This window comes from Somniosus microcephalus, unplaced genomic scaffold (assembly GCF_052327205.1).
Source record: "Somniosus microcephalus isolate GS21.2 unplaced genomic scaffold, FLI_Smic_1.0 unresolved_chr9, whole genome shotgun sequence".
In the NCBI taxonomy this organism is placed as follows: Eukaryota; Metazoa; Chordata; class Chondrichthyes; order Squaliformes; family Somniosidae; genus Somniosus; species Somniosus microcephalus.
This window is the reverse complement of record NW_028225187.1, coordinates 31,558,716-31,583,018: the sequence shown is the minus strand read 5'-3', so window position 1 is coordinate 31,583,018 and position 24,303 is coordinate 31,558,716. Positions and strand designations below refer to the sequence as shown.

The 24,303-nt window shown below is 42.0% G+C and overlaps 1 protein-coding gene across 3 annotated transcripts; it reads right to left on the bottom strand.

Moving 5' to 3' along the window:
* On the bottom strand, nucleotides 1-24,303 carry LOC147085031 (platelet endothelial cell adhesion molecule-like). 3 transcript variants are annotated; one of them, XM_085979736.1, is made up of 15 exons: nucleotides 24,189-24,300; nucleotides 23,662-23,776; nucleotides 20,460-20,489; nucleotides 18,950-19,201; nucleotides 17,678-17,938; nucleotides 15,861-16,115; nucleotides 14,545-14,823; nucleotides 11,030-11,308; nucleotides 9,752-10,033; nucleotides 8,821-8,922; nucleotides 8,300-8,330; nucleotides 6,226-6,317; nucleotides 5,183-5,239; nucleotides 4,337-4,402; nucleotides 1-314 (listed from the first exon to the last, which is right to left on the bottom strand). In XM_085979736.1, the coding sequence occupies exons 2-15, from the start codon at nucleotides 23,690-23,692 to the stop codon at nucleotides 268-270; spliced, it is 2,064 nt and encodes a 687-aa protein (XP_085835862.1). In that variant the 5' UTR covers nucleotides 23,693-23,776; nucleotides 24,189-24,300; the 3' UTR covers nucleotides 1-267. The 3 variants fall into 3 exon arrangements, with proteins under 3 accessions (XP_085835862.1, XP_085835864.1, XP_085835863.1); XM_085979738.1 differs by lacking the exon at nucleotides 8,821-8,922 and having other exon boundaries at nucleotides 24,189-24,303; XM_085979737.1 differs by lacking the exon at nucleotides 20,460-20,489 and having other exon boundaries at nucleotides 24,189-24,299.

Genomic DNA, 24,303 nt, shown 5'->3' with positions numbered 1-24,303 from the left:
TAAGCCCAAGTCGCAAGCAGCATATCTGTCCCAATGATAGAGAATAATAGACATCGGGGTTAAAATTGCTTTTGGGCAGTGTGGGACCATAACGGGTGGACAGCGAATGTGCTGCTCCTTTCACAATCCAAACGAATATCTTTTCGATAAGGGAGTGTGTTTCAATCGGGCCATTGCTAAAACTGATCGCCGACAGTTTACTTTGCGAACGTTAGTTAGAAATCTACTCGCATTGGTCGTGATATTTCTCACCAGCATCTTTCCCCTCTAAAGATAACTTACCTGTTTCCTTCCTGAGGCGCCATCATCATTATCTGTAAATAAAGCAGATGCATTATAAAGGCAACAATCTGGGGAAGTTGATGAATAGAATTAGATGAATCCAGCCTAATCCGGGGTCATTTTAATATCACCCACCCTGGCAGTAAACTGACGGGATCGGGACAATTTCGGGGTGGGTGTACACCCAATGGACTTTACTCTCCCTTGTAGTAGGAGAGTAAAATTGGGTGCGATTGACAACAGGCATTTCACCAGATCCAGTCCCTTTTCGACCAGGCTGAGTTAGGTTAAAATTACACCTGCTAATAACATCTACGTGATATTTCATAAGAAACATAAATAGGAGCAAGAGTAGGCCATTCGGCCCCTCGAACCTGCACCACCATTCAATACGATCATGACTGATCTGATCTTGGCCTCATCGCCACTTTCCCATCCGCTTCTCAAAACTCTTAACTCCCCTGTAGCTCAAATATATGTCTATCTCCGCCTTGAATACAATCAATGACTCCGCCACCACAGCTCACTGGGGTAGACAATTCCAAAGATTCACAATCTCTGGGAGAAGAAATTCCTCCTCATCTTCGTTTTAAAAGGGCGCTCCCATATCCTGTAACTTTGTCCCCTACTTCTAGATTCCCCCACGAGGGGAAACATCCTCCCTGAATCTACCCTGTCAAGCACCCTCAGAATCTTATATGTTTCAATAATACCAACTCTCATTCTTCTAAACTCCAATGCGTAAATGCCCAACCTGCTGAACATTTCTTCTTTAGACAACCCCTTCATCTCAGGAATGAACCTAGTGAACCTTCTCTGAACTGCCTCCAATGCAAGTGTATCCCGCCTGAAATAAGGGGACCAGAACTACACGCAATACTCCAGTTGTAGCAAGACTTCCCTACTATTATGCTCCACCCCCTGCCAATAAAGGTCAACATTCCATTTGCATTCCTAATTACTTGCTGTACCTGCATGCTAACCTTTTGTGTATCAAGTACGAGGACACTGTGTATGGCAGCATTAGGTAGTCTCTCCCCATTTAAATAATAATTTGTTTCATTCGATTTCTTACCAAAGTGGATAATCTCATATTTTCCCACATTATACTGCATGTGCCGAATTTCTGCCCGCTCACTTAACATATCGATACCCCTTTGCAAACTAATTGTGTCCTCCTTACAACTTGTTTCTCATCTACCTTTGTATCGTCAGCAAATTTGGCCAGGTCATTAATATAGATTGTAAATAGTTGAGGCCCCAGCACTGATCCCTGTGGCATTCCACCAGTTACAGTTTGCCAACCGGAAAATGACCCATTTATCCCAACTCTTTGTTTTCTGTTGGATAGCCAATCCACTATCCATGCTAAAATATTACTCCCAACCCCGAGAGCTCTTATCTTGTGCAGTAACCTTTTATGTGGCACCTTAGCGAATGTCTTCTGCAAATTCAAATACACTACATCAACTGGTTCCCCTTTATCCACCCTGCTCGTTACATCCTCAAAGAACTCTAGTAAATTTGTCAAGCACAATTTACCTTCCATAAAACCATGTTGACTCTGATAGAAAATCATGATTTTCTATATGTCCTGCTATTCATTCCTTAATAATAGATTCCATCATTTTCCCAATGACAGATGTAAGGCTAACTGGCCAATAGATTCCTGCTTTTTGCCTCTTTCCTTTCTTCAATAGGAGCGTTAAATTTGCGAATTTCCAAGCCGCTGGGAGCTCTCCAGAATCCAGGGAATTTTGGTTGATTACAACCAATGCATCGATTATCTTTGCAGCCACTTCATTTAAGACCCTTGAATGTACGCCTTCCTGAGAATGTGACCACTCTTTCTAGACCCACCAGCCGGGGGAAACATCCTCCCTGCATCCAGTCTGTCTAGCCCTGTCAGAATTTTATACGTTTAAATGAGATACACTCACATTCTTTTAAACTCTTGTGAATAAAGCTTAGTCAGCCCAATCTCTCCTGAGACGACAGTCCTGCCATCCCAGGAATCAGTCTGGCGAACCCTCGCTGCACTCCCTCTATCGTAAGTATATCCTTTCTTAGGTGAGGAGAACAAAACTGCACACCGTACTCCCAAGGTCTCATCAAGGCCCTGTATAAATGTACATCCTCGCTCCTGTACTCAACTCCTCTTGCAATGCAGGCCAACATTCAATTTCCCTTCCTTACTGCTTGCTGCACCTGCATGTTTGCTTTCAGTGACTGGTGTACATGGACGCCCAAGTCCATCTGTACATCAACATTTCCCAATCTATCAACATTTAAATAATATTCTGCCTTTCTGTTTTTCGTACTGAAATGGATAACTTCAGATTAATCCACGTTATACTGTAGCTGCCATGTATTTGCCCACTCAATGAACTTGTCTAAATTAGCTTGAAGCCTATTAGCATCCTCCTCACAACTCACAATCCCACCTAGATTCGTGATGTTAGCAAACTTGGAAATATTACATTTGGGACCCTCACCCAAATTTTAGATATATATTGTGAATATAGCCCCTTGATTATCAATTATCATTGGGATGCTTTTTGTTTCTTCCACCGTGAAAACCAATACAAAATATTTGTTCAATGTCTCTGCCATTTCCCTGTTTCCCATTATTAATTCCCCAGTCCCAACATCTAAGGGACCAAGTTTTACTTCAGCTATTATCTTCCATTTATATACCTGTAGAAGCTCTTAGTCTCTGTTTTTTTATATTTTTTGCTAGTTTACTTTCATAATCTATCTTCTACCTCTTTTAATTTTTTAGTCATCCTTTGCTGATTTTCAAAAATTTCCCAATCCTCTCACCTACTACGAATCTTTGCAACATTTTATGCATTTTCTTTCAATTTGATACCACGCTTAAATTCCTCAGTTAGCCCGGGATGGTCATCCTTCTCGTGGAGTCATTCTTTCACACTGCAATAAATCTTTGCTGAGAGTTATGAAAAATCTCGTTAAACTTCTGTCACTGCCTATCTACCGTCTTACACTTTAATCTATTTTCCCAGTCTACTTTAGCCCACTCTTTCTTCATACCTTTGGAATTGAATTTATTTAAGTTTCAGACCCAAGTTTCTCACCCTCAATCTGAATTAGAAATTCATCATGCTATGATCGTTCTTCACAAGAGGATCCTTTACCAGGAGATCATGAATTAATCCTGCCCCATTACACATTACCAGATTTAAAATAGCCATCTCCCTGGTTGATTCCACAACGTATTGTTCTAAGAAACCATCCCGAATACATTCTATGAACTCGTCCTCAAGGTTAACCTTGTCAATTAGATTTGTTCAATCTATATGAATATTAAAATCGCCCATGATTATCGCAGTACCTTACTTACAAGCCCCTATTATTTCTTGATTTATACACTGTCCTACAGTGTAGCTAGTTAGGAGTGCTATAGACTGCTCCCACTAATGATTTAATTCCCTTATTATTTCTTATCTCCGTTAAAATTAATTCTACATTTTGATATTCTGAGCCAATATCATTTCTCACCACTGCACTGATCACATCCTTTATTAAAAGAGTTACCCAACTCCTTTTGCTTTCTGCCTATTCTTCCAAAATGTCAAATACCCTTAAATATTCAGTTCCCAGCCTTGGTCACCTTGCAACCCCGTCTCTGTAATGGCTATCAGATCATGCCCATTTATTTCGATTTGTGCCCGCAACTCATCTATCCTGTTATGAATGCTGCGTGCATTCAGTTAAAGAGCATTTATTTATTTTTATACCATTTTTAACTACACTGAAACTATTTGCAGGTGCACGTTTATGTCTGTATGCTCTGTCTCCTCCTGTTAATCTCTGGTTATCATTACCCCTATCGCTACCTTGCACTATTACCTCCTCCTTTCTGTTTGACTTTCTAAATTCCCCTTCAACTGAACCCTCCCCCCCCCACTATTTAGTTTACAGTCCATGTGCCTCATTCCCACTATATCAAGCAGAGGAATATCCCAACATTATCTAGAACTGTAATTATCATCTCACTTAGCAACAGCTGCGAACAATTGACAGAAATTACCACAGCCTCGTGACTTTATGATCGTGACCTCCGAATACACTAAATGGGCAGCAGTTCCGGTATCATCTGAACAGAAACAAAAAGAGAAAACAAGACAATAAGGACGCTTCATTAAGATGGATTAATATATAGATGATAGAGAGGTGATAGATATATATAGAGATATAGGGAGGAAGACATTGAGTGATAGATAGAAAGATACATAGATATTTGGAAGATAGATATAAAGATAGATTGACACATAGATAGAAAGATATTGATGGGTACATGGATACCTATTTAGAGAGCTAGACTGACTGATTGCTTGGTATAAATTAATTGACAGCGATAATGAATTGAGAATATCGTATCAGTATCCATAACATGAATATAGTGCATGTGATTAGAGCATGTCATTCCCATCAGTTATATAACCATTAATTGCACAGCATTGATTTAAATTTCCAAGAATGGATTATGTTTGCCAAATGTACACGTTATTTGCCTTCAACTGTATCGATCGAGTTATATTAAAGATTTGTTATCATCATTGCATTTTATGGTGACATTAAGAGTCCGGCCAATTACGATGTTCCACACAATAGTTAACTAAAAACCAGAACAGGGGAGTTTCTGTGCAGGTTCTAAGGATACTACTCCCGAGAGATGGAACTTACAAAGTGTCTATAGTGATTTTGTCATTTACAAATACTGTAATTGTGGTGCCAGTCCTATAATGCATCAATCGATTCAGACCCTTCCCAGATTACTTCTCACAGTCTGAAGACAGTCGCTACCCTCACAGTAGTTATGAAGCCCTATGAGATATACAAATCCCTCCAGCCAAGTAACAAGGCGAATCCGTACCTTCCATAGATTTCCTGTCTTGGACTACACTGTAGATTATCTGATTGGAAATAGAAGCTGTAGAGAGAAAAAATGGAAACTGTCAATGACAGTTAATTAAGGAAGCCTTTAGATACCAGACACAACCTACAATTCATGATTGGAAATTTACTGCTGTGTTTACTGGTATTAAAATTAATCAACTAATTATCCTGATCAATACAAGCTGATCCATCGGCCCGTGAGCAAATTCATGAAGTGTTTTGGTCCCAAGCCATAGGGCTGGGCTGAGTCGCTTGCTTGTAAACAGGGTGATGGTGAGAAGCACATTCTCTCATTCTCTCCATTCCAGGCACCCAGATATCGGGCTGAGGACCAGTTCCAACATCCTTTGCTTGGAAAGTTGATTTGTAATGGTGGGGAGGAGACAGTTCCCCAAATCAATTTAGTACTCAAGATATTGTTCCTTATGTCTGATTATCAGGTTCCGAGAAAAAACCTTTGGACTAGCACCCAGATGGCCACCTATCAATCCCGGCCGATTGAGAACCACTACCATCAGAAAAAAGAAAAATGAGGTGTAGAGGAAATAATGAATTCAAAATTAAAAGGGAATAGGGGTAGATTTTTGTTTTGGCGTAGGAACAGTTAGCGTCACCTGCAAAGAGCGCAGACTGCTCAGTCTGCTGGAGCAGCAGGCACATCCTTTACGGAACCCACCAGCTTTTCTTTCCACTAACATGGTTCAATAGAACTGTGTCAAGCGCCCCAAACTATTTCCCTGCGTATGCTCGACCCATGCGATGCTTAATGCCCAGACAATAAGATGGAAATCTAACATGAGAGAATGCTGAATGCTTGCAGATGAAAAACTCCAATGTCCATGGGTGATTTCCACCATGTCCTGTCACAACGTCATTGGAATATTGCCGCAAGTCATGCAGAAATGATCGTTTCCCTGAATTATTACCGATATTCCACCGGAGATATGATGGGTTAGCGGCAGAACCAATGTTACCATGAACAATCTACCATATTTTTCACATGTGTCAGTTCACGCTTACCAGTATTTCGGCCTGATCCCACAACTGCACACTCGAAATTGGTCGCAGATGTTTCTTCACTCGGGGTTAGAGATCTATTTTCAGTTGCCACCCTGTGCACGAAAATGTTCTCAGATATTAAGGATTCATGCATCAACAACGCAAAGTTCACTTTTAACGAAATGTTACCGAATCATAGAAACATTCAGAAGTAGATATACAGAACGTAGAACGCCTTGAAGGAGCAATCGTCCTTAGTCCCATATCCCTGGCTTTTGTCCGCAGCCCTAAAAAGGTCCTCATAGTCAACGATCCGTCCAACTCACTGCTAAAGTTATTGATGGAAGTCGCTTCCACCAAATTTTCAGGTAGAGCATTCTACATCCCGACAACTCTCTGATTGAAAAATATTTCTCCACATCTCCCCTCAAGATCTTTATACAATGATGTTAAATCTTTGACCTCTAGTTATTGACCAAGAGGGAATATTGTTTCTCTATCTGCACTAACAAAACTTCTCATCCCCTTGAAAATCTCTAATGGCTCACCTTCTCTGTTCCACGTCCTAATTAGCCAACCACTGCTCGTAAATAAAGTCCCTGATCCCTTGTAATATCCTGTAAGCATCCTCTGTATCCTTTCTTTGCCTCTTACTATGTTTCCTGAAGTGTGGTTTTATTTGTATTTTGAATGTGGGCGTCGCTGGCAAGGCCAGCATTTATTTCCCGTCCCTAATTGCCCTTGAGAAGGTGGTGGTGAGCCGCCGCCTTGAACCGCTGCAGTCCGTGTGGTGAAGGTACTCCCACAGTGCTGTTAGGGAGGGAGTTCCAGGATTTTGACCCAGCGGCGATGAAGGATCGGCGATATACTTCTACGTCAGAATTGTGTGTGTCTTGGAGGGCAACTTGGAGGTGGTGGTGTTCCCATGCCCCTGCTGCCCTTGTCCTTCTAGTTGGAAGAGTTTGCGTGTTTTGGAGCTGCTGCCGAAGAAGCCTTGATGAGTTGCTACCCTGAATTGTCCAGCTGAGCCCTAAACACTGATTCATAAAGTTCTAGCATGTTCTCTTTGCTTTTACATTCTAAGTCGCTATTTAAAAAAAAACAAGTGATCCATATGCTTCTTTAACCAACTTATCCACTTGCCTTGTCATATTTAAGGATTTGTGTATATGCACACCAAATTATTTCGGCTCATCTACACTTTTCAAAATCGTGGCTATTGTTGTATATTGTCTTTCCAGATTAGTTCTCCAAAATTACATCACTTCACAGTTCCGGGTTGAACTCCAGCTGCCATGCTTCTGCCCATTTAACCATTCCTGTCTATGTCACCCTGAAGACTACAACGATCCTCATCACAATCTACTACCTGGCCAAGTTACGTATCATCTGCAGATTTACACTGTTGCTCCCTACACCTTTGTCTAGGTCAGTCATTAAAATTGCGAAGAGTACTGGACCCCAAAATGACTGTTGGGGAACACCACTGCAAAACCACCTCCCCGTCTGAGAAATATCCATCCACCACCACTCTCTGCTTCCTGTCACCGAGCCCATTTCTCTTAATCCCATGGGTTTACATCTTTTTTAACAAGTCTCGGATGACTGCCTTCCGCAAGTCAATATATACAACATCTACAACACCATCTTGATCAAAAGTCTGTTACCTCATCAAATATTCAATCAAATTAGTCATACATGATTTCCTTTAACAAATCCATGCTGCATCTCCTTGATTAAACAATGTCTTTCCAAATAAATGTTTATTTTTTCCCTAATAATTGTTTCCAATACCTATGTTAGGCTGACTGACCTGTTGATAAACTAAAAAGCAAGAACAAAAAAATAGAATATTTAGCCATTAAACACTCCAACCGTCTCCATCGGAGCTATATCAGAGACTATGGGGTGTAATTCCATTTGTACGCGGAGGCATAACTGGCTGTAGTGCAACTAGCGACCGTCTACGTCCAGTCCAATATTCAGTTCCAATTGGGGGCGTATAATTTGCACCCATGCCAAAGAGGAATTTCAGCTTTCAGTAAAATCATGGATATAGTTACAACGGACTAATAGAAAGATTTTGCAGACTTACCCCTGCGGCTGTGAAACACTTGAGGAATTCTCTGGATAAAATAGGAAGAGACATATTTCAGCAAGTTGTGCAATAACTATGGCACGTTTACTGCCTAGAGATGGTTTGGGTTTCCTTAAATAATCTTCAGACAGTAAGCATATTCATTGCTAATAATTAAAAACTGTTACACACGTGCATTTATTATATCAATAATTAAATAAAACAGAGCACGAATGCACAAAGAACTTACGGAAAACTTTAAGATATCACCAATCATTACAAATCATCTAGCAGATTTCACATTCTCTTCCGAACCACGTGCCTGTTATTATTCTCCCCCTCGCACAGATTTATACCTGTAAGCTGAATTCATCAACCGAACTCATCCATGTAAATAACTCTTTGCACTCCCGCCCAAAATGTGCGTCTCCCTCTCAAATCATTCTGCTACATTTCGAATGATGCAACTCAATATGGAGGGTAATGAATCCCATCCCGTGGCTGTCGAGCCAATCACCTGCCCGTAAGACACTGCTCACCTTGTTTCTTCTTCCGAAGTTTGAAGAAAACCAGTGCAATCAGGGCAGCGATCAGAAAAACTGGAATAACTGTTGCTGTGATCGCGGTTGTTTGACTTTGTGCTGGAATCAAACAAACTTGTTCCATGAATCACATCAAACCGTTCCAAGCAGTACAAATTCAACCTCGCACCATAGGAAGAATTACAATTGTTTTTAAAATCTGCACTGAATGGATTCCATTTCTACCCAGCTCAGCCCCGTCATTCTGAAACACTGATTCCTGGATTTGTCAGCTCTAGACTCGATTATTACAATGCCTTACTTTCTGGGCTCCTAACGCCGCCGTCCACAAAATACAACTAAACCAGACGTCCCTGTCCCACACCAAAACCTACTCGCCATTTTTCCCATCTAGCTTCATGTACTCGAAGGAAACAACTTTAAACACCTGGTCCTCGTGTTCCTTATCATTTAAAAAAATCTCCTCCAATTTTATCTCCATCCATACAGCCCTCAGTCAATTGATTTGTGGCCTATTGGGAGTACACGATTCCTTTGTCAGACAATTAGTGAAAGTGCTTTGGCTCTACTCTCCTAAACCACATCTACTACAGCCTGCTTCAAACATCCTCACAGGAACCATATTTGCAGCTAGGTTTTTGCTCACCCCTCCCAATATTCCCCTCACTGTCGCTTTATGATCATGGCTCTGCTTTGTATCCTTATCGATTTCAACTTCAAATGCGCCCGTGGGAAATATTGCTAGTTTATTTCAGAACGAGTTTCACCTAGTTAAGTTCAATTACTTAATCAGAAACTATTCTTATAAATTTTCACCTGAGGTGCGATGTGTCATTTCTGAATATAAAGCATGCAAATGCAATATACTGTTTACTTTGCCGAAAGAAAAGTAATTCATAAAATCAGATCAAACACAATGTTCTGTTACCTTGTATCGTGACGTTGATATAATTGCTGGTTGTGTTATATATTCCTTCATAGGTCGCTACACAGTGATACCGACCTCCGTGGCCTATCTGGAATGAATTGATAATGAGCTCACTCCCGTCCGTGTTTAATTGATAAGATTCGCTGTTGTTTCCTAACTGTTGGTTGTTCAGGTACCAGAGGAAAAGTGGTGCAGTGCCTCTCTTCACCAGGCACTGGAGAACGAGACGGTCCCCCGCTGAAATCTCAGTTTTGTCGTTAATGGAAGTGAGAGAAGCACCAGCTACAGGAAAGCAAATAATTTTGAAGATGTAGAGAACTAATTCTGCAAGTGACAATTCAAAATTGAAATTATTTAGAGTACTAACATAGATTAAATCAGATATGTAAATCAGACTAGTGCAAGAATTGCTGATCAGCTGCAAATGCATTGGTGAAAATATTTAGTTCAGATTTGCCCTTGTGCTGTACCATCAGTGATATCGAATATTAGTTCTAACTAAAGTTACTGCACATAATTCCAAATAGTAGGTTTTCATCCAAAATTGAACGTTTTCAACAGGATTGTATATCAAACCGGGAATATAGCAAGTGGACGATAATATTTTGGTGCTATCAAACATGATGATTATTTCTGGTAGGTTCGTTTATGCACTGAAACACTCATGTGCAGCGTTCGTTTGTCACCGGCCTCAATGAGGTGGTGACAATGAGCCAACAGTACAACTTGCACTGATTTTAAAAGGAACAACTCGGGGTATTTTGAATCTTTACAAGATGGTGTAAATGCAGGATGTGGAATTATCCGCTCATCATACACCACACTTGGTTGCCCTTCACATTGCTATTCAAAGGCAGGTGCCATGCACTGTTCCAGTACCATAAACAATACTCAAACCTAAATGCAATGGTAACTAACTCCACCGCTCCACCTGACAAATCATTCTATGTTCCAGCACTCGTCTATGTAAAGAAGGTTCTTCTAAGCGCTACCCTCCTGCTTTAATGATAATTATACATTACTGATCCCTCCTTCCTGTCTTTGTAATCAGAGAATATCTGTCCATAATCGCCCTATCTCGCAATTGGCATGTAAACAACACTAATGAAATAACCCTTAGCCATGGCTAACCCGGTAGTGTTAGTCCCAGTACCTCAAGTCTACCCTGCTGCAAACCATTTTACTTCCCTGGTGATCTGTTGAATCAGCGCTGCCCGTTTTCTATGATTTTCAGGTTCTCTTTAAAAGTGATAATCAATTATCTTAAATTTTACTCACGCCTGACTGAAACGGAAACCTCATTACTCAGTTTCTTCACCTCACTGTTCAAAGTAGTTGCTTCACACCGGTAAATCCCCGAATCGTCCGGCCTAGATGTCTCCTTGATGTAATAGTTGTGTTCTGCTGCTGAATTGAGAGGTTGTCCATCTTTGTAGAATACGAATCTCAAAGAAGAATTGGATCGAAATATTTCAACGAAGCAGGCGAGTTTTAACTGTTGGCCCTCCAATAATTGAGCGTCACACTCAGCCATCAACGTAGGGTTGGAGAAGGCCTCTATAAAATAGAATGAAATAGGGATTTGACAGGTTCTTCGTCTATCACAGACTTAACAATTTCCGTGTTTGTGCAGCAGAACAATGAATGGAAGGCAAATCCTGTGGGTCCTCTGAGATTATTCCAAAAAATCCCAATGCTCCCCTATTCCAGAATTTGATCCCTGCTCTCAGCCCAGGCGATGCTTTGCGCCCAGGCGTTAGATAGTGACGTCTCCTTCATCATTGTTGCAGCAGCTGCAAATTTTGGGACGTTATTGTTAAAAGCTCAGTTCTTGACACTACAATTCTTCTGAAATCCACTGCTGACACAGGATCGATAACTGTCACATTGTGTTCAGATTGCCTGCTCCATTGAAAATGCAAAGTTAGAGTTATGATTGGCTGGATCTAACTGAATGGAAAAGAAATCCCGAGGAATTCAGAGGCACAGACTTTAGTGACTTCAAGCGTTTTTCCTCCCCATTTACTGAAATGGAAGGAGGTGAAAATTCAAGTTTGGTTTGGGTGCAACACCCGTGGTAGCAGATTGGTCATCCCTTTATAAACACAGGCCAATTTCTATTCCATTGTCTGCTGATCCGCTTCTGTGCTCTCAACTTTAAATTTCACCCAAGCGTTTTCAACTATAAAAGATTTCCGGGACTAGTAAGAAATGAGGCATTGTCTGATTTATCTCCCAGCTATTCCTGACCGGTTACTGCCCTGTGCTGATTCAGCCAGACAGAAACAGAGGAGGTAACTTCACCTCATGACTGTGGGGTATAATGCGCGGCATCGTATCCTGTGCCAACTGTAGACCATGCACGATTTCCCTATCCATTAAAATGTTGGGAGGCAAAAACTGGCGGGATATATAATTGGAGGCAAATCAAATACCGCCCATTCCACATTCTTACAGGAAGCTAATATTACCCACTGGGAGTGGGCACTGGTCATCAAACTTTGCGGTTTTTCGCAAATGTATGGATTGTATAAGTGCCACGTGGCGATATGATTTAAACAGATTGCACTCAAAATTGATTTATTACGTGTTAAACCTGTGGGTAGATCTTAATACAGGATTTGTTCATCCCAGTTTGGCATAAAAATAAAACAAAAAGGTGACTCAACCGTGGCTAACAAGGGAAATTAGGGATAGCATAAGATCAAATGAGAGGACATCTAAATTGGCCAGAAAAAGCAGCAAACATGAGGATTGGGTGCAGTTTAGGATTCAGCAAAGGAGACAAAGCGATTAATTAAGTGGGGGAAATAAAATATGAGGGTAAGCTTGCAGGGAACGTATACACTCATTGTAAAAGCGTCATAAGATATGTGAAGAGAAAAAGATTGGTGAAGTCAAGCGTAGGTCCCATGCCGTCAGAATCAGGGGAATTTACAATGGGGAAAAAAGAAATGGCAGACCAATTAAATACATACTTTGGTACTGTCTTCACAAAGGAGGACACAACTAACATCCCAGAGATGTCGGGGAACATAGGGTCTAATGAGAGGGAGACATTGAATGAAATCACTATTTGTAGGGAAATGGTGTTAGGCAAATTGATGGCATTGAAAGCTCATAAAGCCCCAGGGCCTGATAATCTACACCCTAGGGCACTTAAGGAAATGGCCCTAGAAATAGTAGATGCATTGCTGGTCATCTTCCAAAATTCGATAGAAGCTGGAACAATGCCCATGGATTGGAGAGTAGCTAATGTAACCCCACTATTTAAAAAAGGTAGTAGAGATAAAAAGGGGAATTAAAGATCGGTAAGCCTGACATCGGAAGTGGGGAAAATGCTAAACTCCATGATGAATAATGTAACAGCAGAGCACTTGGAAAACAGTGACCAGATCGGACAAAGTCAACATGGCTTTACAAAAGGTGAATCATGCTTGACGAATCTACTGGAATTTTTTGAGGATATAACTGGCAGAACAGATAAGGGAAAACCAGTGAATGTGGCACATTTGGACTTGCAGAAGGGTTTCAATAAGGTCCCGCATAAGAGATTACCGTGCAAATTTAAAGCACATGGGATTGGGACTTGGATAGAGAACTGGTTGGCAGACAGGAAGCAAAGAGTTGTAATAAACCCGTCTTTTTCTGAGTGGCAAGCATTGACTAGTGGGGTACCGCAGTGATCAGCGCTAGAAGCCCAGATAGTCACAATATATATTAATGATCTAGACGAGGGAACTAGGTGTAATATCTCCAAGTTTGCAGATGGCACAAAGCTGGGTGTGTGTGTGTGCTGTAAGCAGGATGCTGAGGAACTCCAGGTTGATTTGGACGGGCTGGGTGATTGGACAGATGCATGGCAGATGCATTAGAATGTGGATCAATGCGAGGTTATCCACTTTGGTGGCAAAAACAGGAAGGCAGATTATTACCTGAACGGCAATAGATTGGGAAAAGGGACGTGCAATGAGTCCTGGGTGTTCTTGTGCACCAGTCGCTGAAGGTAAGCATGCAGGTGCAGCAGGTGGTTAAGGAGGCAATTGGTATGTTGGCCTTCATAGCGAAAGGATTCGAGCACAGGAGCAAGGATGTCTTCCTGCAGTTGTACAGGGCCTTGGCGAAACCACACCTTGAGTATTGTGTGCAGTTTTGGTCGCATTATCTGAGGAAGGATGTTTTTGCCATGGAGGGAGTGCAGCGAAGAGTCACCAGACTGATACCAGGGATGGCAGGAATGACGTATGATGAGAGATTGGATCGATTAGGCTTATATTCCCTAGAGTTTAGAGGAATGAGAGGGGATCTCATTGAAACTTATAAAATTCTAACAGAACTAGACAGACTAGATGCAGGAAGGATGTTCCCAATGGCGGGGGAGTCCAGAACCAGGGGTCACAGTCTAAGGATAAGGGGTAAGCCATTTCAGACTGAGATGAGGAGGAATTTCTTCACAGAGAGTGGTGAACCTATGGAATTCTCTACCACAGAAGGCAGTTGAGGCCAATTAATTAAATATATTCAAGAAGGAGTTAGATATATTTCTTAAGGTGGAAGGGATCAAGGGATATGGGGAGAAAGCAGGGACAGGGTACTGAATTTAGATGATCAGCCATGGTCTCATTAAATCATGGAACAGGCTCAAGGGGCCGAATGGCCTACTGCTGCTCCTAGCTTCAGTGTTTCTATGTTTCTTTACCAGAATGGATTCCTCTGGTACGTTGATTTAAATAAATCACATGAAGAAATGTTTAAATGAAAGATGAACAATAATTACAGCTGGTTGTCCTTACCTTTTATCACAATGGAAACCTCATTGCTCTTCTTTTTCACACCACGGTATAAAACATTTGCTTCACACAGGTAAGTCCCCGAGTCTTTCAAAGAAGCTGCCTCAGTGAGATTAAAGTTGTTGTATGCATTCAAGCTCAGAGCTTTGCCATTTTTGTAAAACGAGTATTGCAGCCCAATACTGGACACCATTGTTTCAACAAAACAGATCAATTTTAACTGGTCTCCCTCAAATATTTCAACTGCAGGCTCAGTCCTCAGTTTAGGTTTGGCGAAGAGTTCTGTGAAAACAGAATCTGGATTGACAGATAACGGATCCTATCACTGAGTTAAACACCTAGCAGTGATTGATAATAAGAGCAAGGCAATACCAAGAATCGCCACGAGGGGCGGCTATACTTCATGGTAACCAGCAGCTGTACTGTGGAAAACTGGAGCGGGCGGGTGTTATGGACTTCCTCTCGATTATTTGATTGCGGAGAACTTAATCTACTTAATATATTCTGCTGAAACAGGAATTCCATGCTGGGCAAGAATTATCTTTCAGCAGGAAACCTCCCATAGATCTTTTCTCTTTCAGCCATGCTCTGTTGCATCTCACCGTATACTATGACCACGGTGAACTCCACAAATGTTCACAGCTACACCGCTCTGTCCCCAGCCAGCCCCCCGCTCAGCTGTCAGCATCTGAAATTACAAAGACTCCGGATTGTCATGGCCAGGGTGATGGATCAGTGATGATATAACACACCCGCTGCGATGACATGGGCATCCAAGGGAATCTGCTCCCATAGTTTATTAGGAGTCTGTGACGATGCTTACGCCAGACACGTAAGTGATGCTAGCAAAAGAGAGTGGAGAGGAGCAGACTGCTTATTCTATCCTACCACAAAGTCCGTCAGCGGACTCACCACTGAAGTTCCAGGGGCTCACGAGGACCTGCTGGTACTTTTTGTCAACTCCTCATCGTGGTTGTTAAGGACAGAGGCAGCATCATATTTCGGTTTCCTGGGAGCAAACTCCCCGTCAGCCTCTAGATGTGACATGGTGGTAATGGGGGTAGCCGCCAAATTCACCTCTGAGGTGGGGTGGGAGGAGAAAGAAAGCTGCTGGTGCTGGCACGGGAGGAGACCCGCCCTGGGTTATATATCGGCTAAAGTAGCACGTTGTTAGATAAACATCTTATGAACTAACGCGAACACATTTTTCCGGAATCACAGAATTATGTATAATTTTGTACAGATTTAGAACTTCTCGGACCTTAAAGATGAATATATTTTAAAGAGGGATATCACCAATTGAATTATTGCATACATACCATAAACTTGAACATGAACACTTCGAGAAATCTTATCGTCAATAGTACAATGGTACGATCCGCTTTCTTTTGATCTATTCATTCTAATGCTATGCAGAGCTTTCCAATTATTCAACTTCATTGAGTGGATTATTCTATTGCCTTTGTAAAAACCGACATCTTTCCACAAATAATAGTTTCTGTACCGACAATTCAGAATCAGAACATCTCCTTCCAAACCCGAAGGTGGGTCGACATGGAAGGCCACATCGCCATCTAATAGCGGGAGCAGAATTTCGTGGTTTAGTTCAACAAATGCTTAAATCAAACTGAGAACTGCTTCTACAACAGCCCGAATACATTGGACACGTTATATAATCCCAATCCCAACTCCAATCAAGTTTGGGCCCAATACAGAACAGAAAGGAAGCAGTGGACAGTTGGTGATGAATTAACTGATGGTTCTAATTGCGGTTTATTGATATTGCCCTCCTCGTGCAGCACTTCCCCACCATTTGGCCCAGCTCTTCCTAGGTTGGAACACTGAAAATGATCTATGTTGGTAGAGCGGGTAAGCAATGCCTAATCAGATAAGGGAATCGAAAATCCGGCGCAAAGGATCAGTTATAGCATACTGAACCCGCCATATATGCTATCCATTGATTTCAATAGAAGGAAATTCCGCCAGATTCTTTGAGGAGCATTCCACCCACCCCACCAGAGTCGGTAAGGAGGGCATCCAGCTCATTTTGCATTCTGAGACGCCCAGCGGGCACAGGGTGCCAGAGGTGCGTTGTGAACATAATGGAAAAAGTGCGCCAAATCTTCCAGGCCTCAGCTATAAGCCTGACTCAGCTACAATCTCCCATTCATTAGCAGCAAATCCGTTTAAGTTGGGATGGCCTTACGTTGCTTTGCATACGGCAGTCACAGGCGCACATCATTTGGCCCTGGAGCACTGCCACTAGCCTGAAATGGGACGTTCAGGTTGCGGCTGAAAATTAGCAGTTCAAAGTCCCCCAGGACCTACGATCGGCAGGCGGGAGTTTCGGTGATTGTATTTAAGTCAAAAAGCTGTATAATATATTCTCTATTTAGGATGCCCTTGGATCCTCAAAAAGACTTTTGTTGGCAGATTATTCTGACGAAAGCTCCACCACCAGTGTTTATCAGGTGGCCCCTCTATTGTGGTCCGCCATAGCTAAATGGATAGGAAAATTTAGTGGAAGACCGGAACAGCTCCTCCTGACGCAAAGAACATTGTACACATTATTTACAGCAGATAGCCCAATAAGTCCATGCAGGTGCTTATTTTCCACACGTGTTTCTTCCCAGCCTTCATCATCTACCCCATCAACATATACTTTTATTCCTTTCTCCCTCATGTGTTTATCTAGCTTCACCTTAAATGCAATTCCCTCAACTACTCCCTGTGGGAGCGAGTTCCACATTCTAACGACACTGTTATTACTAACCCATATGCAGCCCTAGTGATATGAGCACGGGGATGCACATGAAATCGCCCAGCAGCGTGAGAGCACGGAAATGAAACGCAAATGACCTCCAACGACATTTCCCGATAGTTCTCAGGAGATGGAGGCCTCCCCTCCTATGGATTCATGGGGCCCTTAGAGTTAACGGAGTGTGTTATTTTGCCACATGCGAACCAGAGACTTGCCTACAGTGCCCAGCTTGTAATGTTTTCCCAGTACTTGCCAATATTTACCAATTTCAACAGAAATTGTCTAGCCAAAGAATATTCTTCGAATCGTTTTCCATCTTTCAGCAAATTAACAAGCAGCACGTTTCGGAGGAAAACAACAAAGCCAGTGACCAACCTGCTATGGTGATGTTTACTTCCAGTGAGACCCACTTCCTGTAGCCTATTCTGCGTTCACACCGGTAAGATGCCTCATCTGCAATTTTTGCATTAGCTATGATGTACTGAGATTGAGAAGTTCCATGTATTATCTCTTCTTTCTGATACCACAGGAAGTATCCTTTCCCTTTCTGGTCAGACACCAAACAATTCAGGATAATTCTTTCACCTGTCAGCGCGGCCCTTGGATTTACTTCAAGAGTTAAAAACATATCAGAAGCTGAAAATATGTAAGAAATATTAAGTAAGCACAAACTGGAATATGTTAAACTACAGGTATGACATCCTATATTTATTTCCTTTAAAGAGCAGCTATAGTAATCACTTCAGTAACGAACACCACATCTATAATGCAAAAAGCCCCAGCGACAAGTGTGGCATTAGAAAGTCACGTGTCCCTTATTAAGTTCAGCTGACACCCCCTTATGTGGTCCTTCAAATGTCAATCAAATAACTTTTACTTCGAAATCCGATTCTACCAATCAGCAACAAACTCGGCCCTCTCTCAAGGAACGACTGGTATTTGTTCATCAGGTGTGGTGAGGCTAGAGGAGCTGGGATTGTTTAGAACAGAGCTGGTTGAAGGGATTTGAGGAAAAAGTGACCTCAGCTTTGTGGACTCGCCACACGCTTCATCCCAGTGACCATTTGGCAATTTTGTTCAAGTATGTAACATGTTTGATATACTGTCTTACGATTTACTGAGAGACCTCTTTAAAAACTTAACTTTTCGGGACAAAGGCTGAGCTGACTGTGGGTCAAAGTTCACCGACCGATGGTGGCCACTTCCAGCGGTTTGACTCAGCAGTCAATAACTAACAATAGGTGTGGCTCACTTGCTGCCCAAACGCTTCTGCGATAGTGAGGCGTTGGTTTGAACCCCACTCCAGAGACTCCCGGTGTCATTATTGAAGGAAACGGAGCCTTTTTGATGAGATATTATACCGAGGCCCTGTATCGCCTATTAGGTGGGCGTTAAAGTTCCCACAAAAATAATTGGAAGCTCAATCACTCAACCAATAGAATTGAAAAGATGACCTGGTCATTATTACACTGCTGTTTGTGGGAGCTTTGCTCTGCCCGAATTAGCTGTCACTTATCTCACATTACATCAGTGACTATATTGAAAAGTACTTAATTGCCTGTGAAGTGCAATCGGAGGTCGTGCAAGATGCCATATAAATGTAGATTTTTCTATTTTCTATGATTTTAAGTGTCAAAGTTCACCTACCGATGGTGACCACTTCCAGAGGTTCACTCCTCTCCCATTTGTTTGACAACAGGGCACAGTGATAAGAGCCTCCACTGCTACTGTCCGCAAGCGATTCATAAAACTCACTGTGAGTTTTATTTAAATGTACTTTATTTTTAAACCAATGAGTGGAAGTAACTTTGCCACTGTATCGACAATGCAGCTTAAATTCCTCTCCTTCCTTTACCACACCACTGCTGGGGTAACTAACCAGCACTTCCGGCCCAGGAGCTGCAGAAAGACAATAAATGGAATTTATGATTAGAAATATTGAAATTTCTAATCTATGCACTATCTACTGTAGTCAATACAGTGGGTATTTCTACTCAGTGTCCCAACCGGGAGCTACCTAACGGCTGTCTATTGATCGAAATTTCTATTTAAGAGGTGACATTAACTTGGTGAAATCGGGTGGTAACCGTCTCGAACTGGGGTCGGTAGTCTTACCATTGCTTTAACGCAGACACTCAGCACCCTACCATTTTCAGTAGGACCAAAGATTGGGCGGCACAATCGCCTCCCATTGTCACCGGTAGGCGTTTCAACTATAACAATTAACATAACATTTAAAAGTGTCTCCTTATTTACTGTACCAAAACCTTTCATGATTTTGAACAGCTCGATCAAATCACACCTTAAACTTCGGTGCTCAAAGGAGAACAGCCCTCGTTTCTCCATGCAACTGAAATCCCGTGTCCCTGGTACAATATTAGTAAATTTCCTCTGCAATTTCCAGCAATATATTGTATCTGCCTACGTCGGCCGTCTGTCTTTCTCTTTCTGAAGTCTCTTTCTATCTTTCGCAATGCTTGCTACATTTCCGAGCTTCATGATTCTGCAAGGTTTGTAGTTGTGCACATGTATACCCAAATCCAGGTGATATATAATTATCAGACAGAACAGTGAACCCAATAAAGACATCTGCGAGACACCACTGAACATTCACTTCATAACTAGTCTCTGCATTTAGTCTCAGCCCATTTCTTATCCACACTGCCACTTCCCCTTATTCACATGGGTTTCAAATTTGCTCACAGGTCTGTTATGTGGAAGTTCATTAAGCACTCATTTCATCAGCACTTGCTGTTACTTCATCAAAGAGCTCTCTATTTATCCATCCATTTATTACTCAATTATGATTGCTCTCTTCCAATCCTCAGGTGACTGAGCTGGCAGTTACCCAGACCAATTTATAAATCATTTTGTCTTTAATATATTGTGGTAAACATTAAGCTTGGTGCTGAGGCTTAAATCTGGGGTTCTGATTGGACGACCATTGGAGAAACCGCCCACTTTACATTTCCACTCAATCAATGAAAATGATGTTCGAGCATGTCTCATAGGTGGCGAGTCCAGAAGGTCAGTTTTTCGCTCGGGCGAACAGCTGACAATTACTCCATTGCTGGATTGCTGCTGCCCTGTAGATATAAATTGGAAGCGTTCATTCCACAAACTGGATTATCAAAAATGGACATTATTGTCATCATACCTTGTGTTGTCGCCTGATGAATAATTTGCACTGCAAGAGAGAAGACAATGTAAAATATGTTTCATGAACTGAGAGCATCTTCAAATTTGACCTCAGCTGCTAAGAGGAAATAACTGGGGGGTGAAATTCGACTTCGGCAGGGACATAAAACATGCAGCACCACATTTACCACCAGTCTATGCGTGCCGAACTATGACAATTGACCCTCTCATGAACAAAGATAAGATTTATTTTGATGATCCTAATTGTCTGAGGACTACATGGAAAAGTTGCTGCCAGATGAAAGGAAACTGACAAAGATTTTAATGAGTCCTTGTTCTGAGAGCCACTGAGTGTGTTTGTTCTGTCATGGAGAAGGAAACATTTCGAATAAAATTAGTGATAGGCCATTTAAAATGGAAATCAGGAAGCACCTTCTCACAAAATTCAACTCACTCCGCTAAGAATGATGTGGAATCTGGGTGTAAATTGGAACTTTCAATACGGAGATCAAGATAGATTTTAGTTAAAAAAAGAAAGACTTGCATTTTTAGAGCGTCTTTCACAAACTCAGGACTTCCCAAAGCGCTTTGCAGCCAATGAAATACTTTTGAAGTGTAGTCACTGTAGGAACCGTAGATGTCAATTTTCACAGTGATGATAATAATGAGCAGATAATCTGTTTTTTTATCTTAATTGAAGGATAAATATTGCCCAGGGCACCGGGGATAATCTCCCCGACGGGGCCTCGCTTTAAAGTATCATCCAAAAGACGGCAGCTCCGACAGTGCAGCACTCCTACAGCACTGCACTGGAATTTGATCCCAGATTTTTGTGCTCAAGTGTCTGGATTGCGACTTGAATCCAGAAAACTTCTGACTCAGAGGCGAGTGTGCTACACACTGAGCCACGGCTGCCTCTAGTTGAGTGAGGGTAACAATATGTGCTGAGCAAAGGGGCGTCATTGGAGTTGATGTACAGATCAAACATGGTATAATTGAATGACAGAGCAGCCTCGAAGAGCTGAATGGGCTACTCCTGTTCTTATGTTGCTATCTTCATTTAAATCGTCTTTATCCTAATCAGCATCACAAGTTTTGACTGGGTTGCTACTGCTCGTCGTGAAGAAGGTGCATGATCAAGCAGCTGGCTGCAGAAAGATTTTGTCGGGCCTCAGACCAGAGGAATCACATTACTAAGGCAATGCCTGTTGCTGCAAACTTTGCAAAAATAATTGCAAAAGGGTCAAAGATCAATGCAGATGTCTCTGAATGTCACTGCTCAACATGTAGAACCTGGGCCTTTTGTCCAGCTAGGATACAATGGGGTGAGTGTTACAAGTATTCAATTTGGCCAATTATTTTAACAAGGTTTATGTGCTGAGCAACATATAAAACATGGGGGCGATTATAAGCTCAAGAACAAACAAATTAAGCATTACTAATCATCATTTAAGATTTACCGCATTAAGCTGTGGAACTAGCTGTGGCTAACATGGTCCCACAACTAACGCCATGTTATTAAATTAGATGAGGTTATGGTGAAAGAGTCGGTGGTACATTAAAGATGCAGACACTGTTTGTTCCTGTTTTCTGTTCTTGTGGTCCAGTGGCTAACAAGACAACAGAGCGCTGACGTCACAACCTCACAACAAGGCAGTCTCAATGGCATTTGACCATAAGGAGTCACTTCTGTCTAAATTCCAGTAAATTGCATCAGACATTAATAGTAAAGATCCACAATTATAAATTTCGCTGCCAAAATCATTGAAGCCGTCAGTTTAGCTCAAGTTAAATCAAAGTAAATGTTATTTCTTCAGCTTTGTTAACTCCAGTTTAGGCAGCAGATATTAAACGAGCCTGAAATTAAAAATGGTTCCCGGTTAACACATTGCTGTATGTTGTTCTCCCTTTCACCAGTAATTTAAAAAATATAATCATAGTGTTTGTGCATAGTTGAGTTGAAAAAAAGACTGTAATCTCTCTCTGTCTCGCTCTGTCCCTATCTGTGTGTCTCTCGCTCTGCCCCCTCTCCCCCTCTCGGTCTCTCTCAAGGATCTTTAGCCCACCGCCTCCCTGCATGTTTGCCTTCTGTTTGTCTGTCTCTCACTCTGTCTGTCTCTCCTTCGCCGACTCACTCTCTCTCTGTAAAACTTTCCCGGTCTTCATCCCTTTGCCCGTAGATCTCTCGGTCTCACTCTCTCTCTGAATTAACTTATGTCAGTGTCACTGTCTGCATGTCACTCTCTGTTGCTCTCTCTCTGTCTATTTGACGCTTATTCTCTCTCATTGCCTATCTGTTTCACTGCATGTTGTTGCATTGTACCTGTGTCTCTAACTCTGTGTCTGTACCTCCTTCTCTCTCCCTCATGTCCTCTCTCTGCTTCTTTTTTGTGTCTCTCCCTCAGTCATCTGTGTCTATGACTTGAGGTATCCCTTTCACTGTCTCTCTCGTGTGCTAATCTTCCTCTTTCACTCTGACTCATTGACTCCATCTCAATCTCTCTCTCTCTTGCTCTCTCTCCCTTTGACTCTATCTGTGTCTCGGTCTCTCTCTGCATTTTTAGTTATCTGCTTGTGTGTGTGTGTTTGTGTTTGTGTGAAAGTCTCTCCCTCTCTATCTCTCTATAAATCTATCTTTATACCAGTCTCTCTATAGCAGATGTTTAACAAGAAGCCAGTCTGGGCCACAGAAAATCATGAAGCAATGCTTTAGACCAAGTTTAACAGCTAGCCACAGAGACCAAGCACTGCAAAGCTCACCGCATTTATTAATAGCATTTAGTAAGAGTGAAACAACTGGGACAACGCTGACACTTGATATGAAGTGCATAACACTGTTAATTCCTACTTATAAGCAAAACTACAAGAATTAGAAATTTGAAAGCAGTTTCTGCAGGTGAGGCTAGATAATTGGTAAAGCAAAAATATTATGCTGTTTAGAAGCAACCTGTTATAGTAAAGTGGATCTCTTTAGATGAGCAGAAAGATCCTGTTACCCTGCATAATCAAACGTAGCATTGTTGCACTAAATTCAGCTTAAAACTGAAACCTACAAATGATATTTCAACACATTTTAAATAAATGTCTTACTTTCAGAAACTGTCAATATCAATTTAGAGCGTCGCTGCCTTTTAGACAATGAGCCTTATTAATCTGATTGTGGGTCCGGGGTGAGTGATGCAGATTTTCAAAGGCACTGGTAATATTTGAGATTCACTTACAGAAGATCAGAAGGCAACAGATGTGTTTCATTTCGAAAGCGGGTGATGCGAGCAGAAGCTCCCCTCCCTCTGTGAAGTCGCTCGCTTCGGATCAGCTGTTTTCAGTTCTTTTTATCTGTAAAGTGAAATCAAAAATCATACAGCGCCGAAGGAGGTCATTCGGCCCTGATGCCTGTGCCGGTTCTTCGAAAGAACTTGCTAATTGGTCCCACTCCCCTGCCCTTTCCCTAAAGCATTGCATTATTCCACTTTGCAGATAGTCGCTCGCCTTTAAGAGAGCCATGTGAAATATTAAAAACCCATGGATCATTGTTTTCTTTGTTTCAATGCCGCCTCTATTTATTCAGATTTGGGTGAACATTTCAACTGAGCGCCTGAACAGATTGATTCCGTCAAACACAGAACAATCTATTCCCAAGCGCATTGTTCCGCTTCCCAGTCCTGCTCCCGACAATTGTACCCGCTGACACTGTTCTACTTCTTCAGTACCAAACGCCCACACGCGCAGATCCCGAGTCTGTACTTACGGGGAATGAGGAGACAGCGGCTGGAGCGAGTTCCCCGGGAGCACTCTGCAGCTGTGGAGCTCACTGCCCATGCACCAGGCGACTGCGCACTGAGATCACTGTGACTTCTGACCAC

What these genes read in the sequence shown, in the direction of transcription:
- LOC147085031 (XM_085979736.1), bottom strand. Translation starts at nt 23,692, where the DNA reads ATGAAACACATCTGTTGCCTTCTGATCTTCT. An exon ending in GGTTTCCGTTTCAGTCAGGC is followed by an intron (nt 10,034 to 11,029) that starts GTGAGTAAAATT and finishes GCTTTCCTGTAG; the next exon opens with CTGGTGCTTCTCTCACTTCC. An exon ending in TATCAACGTCACGATACAAG is followed by an intron (nt 8,923 to 9,751) that starts GTAACAGAACAT and finishes GTTTGATTCCAG; the next exon opens with CACAAAGTCAAACAACCGCG.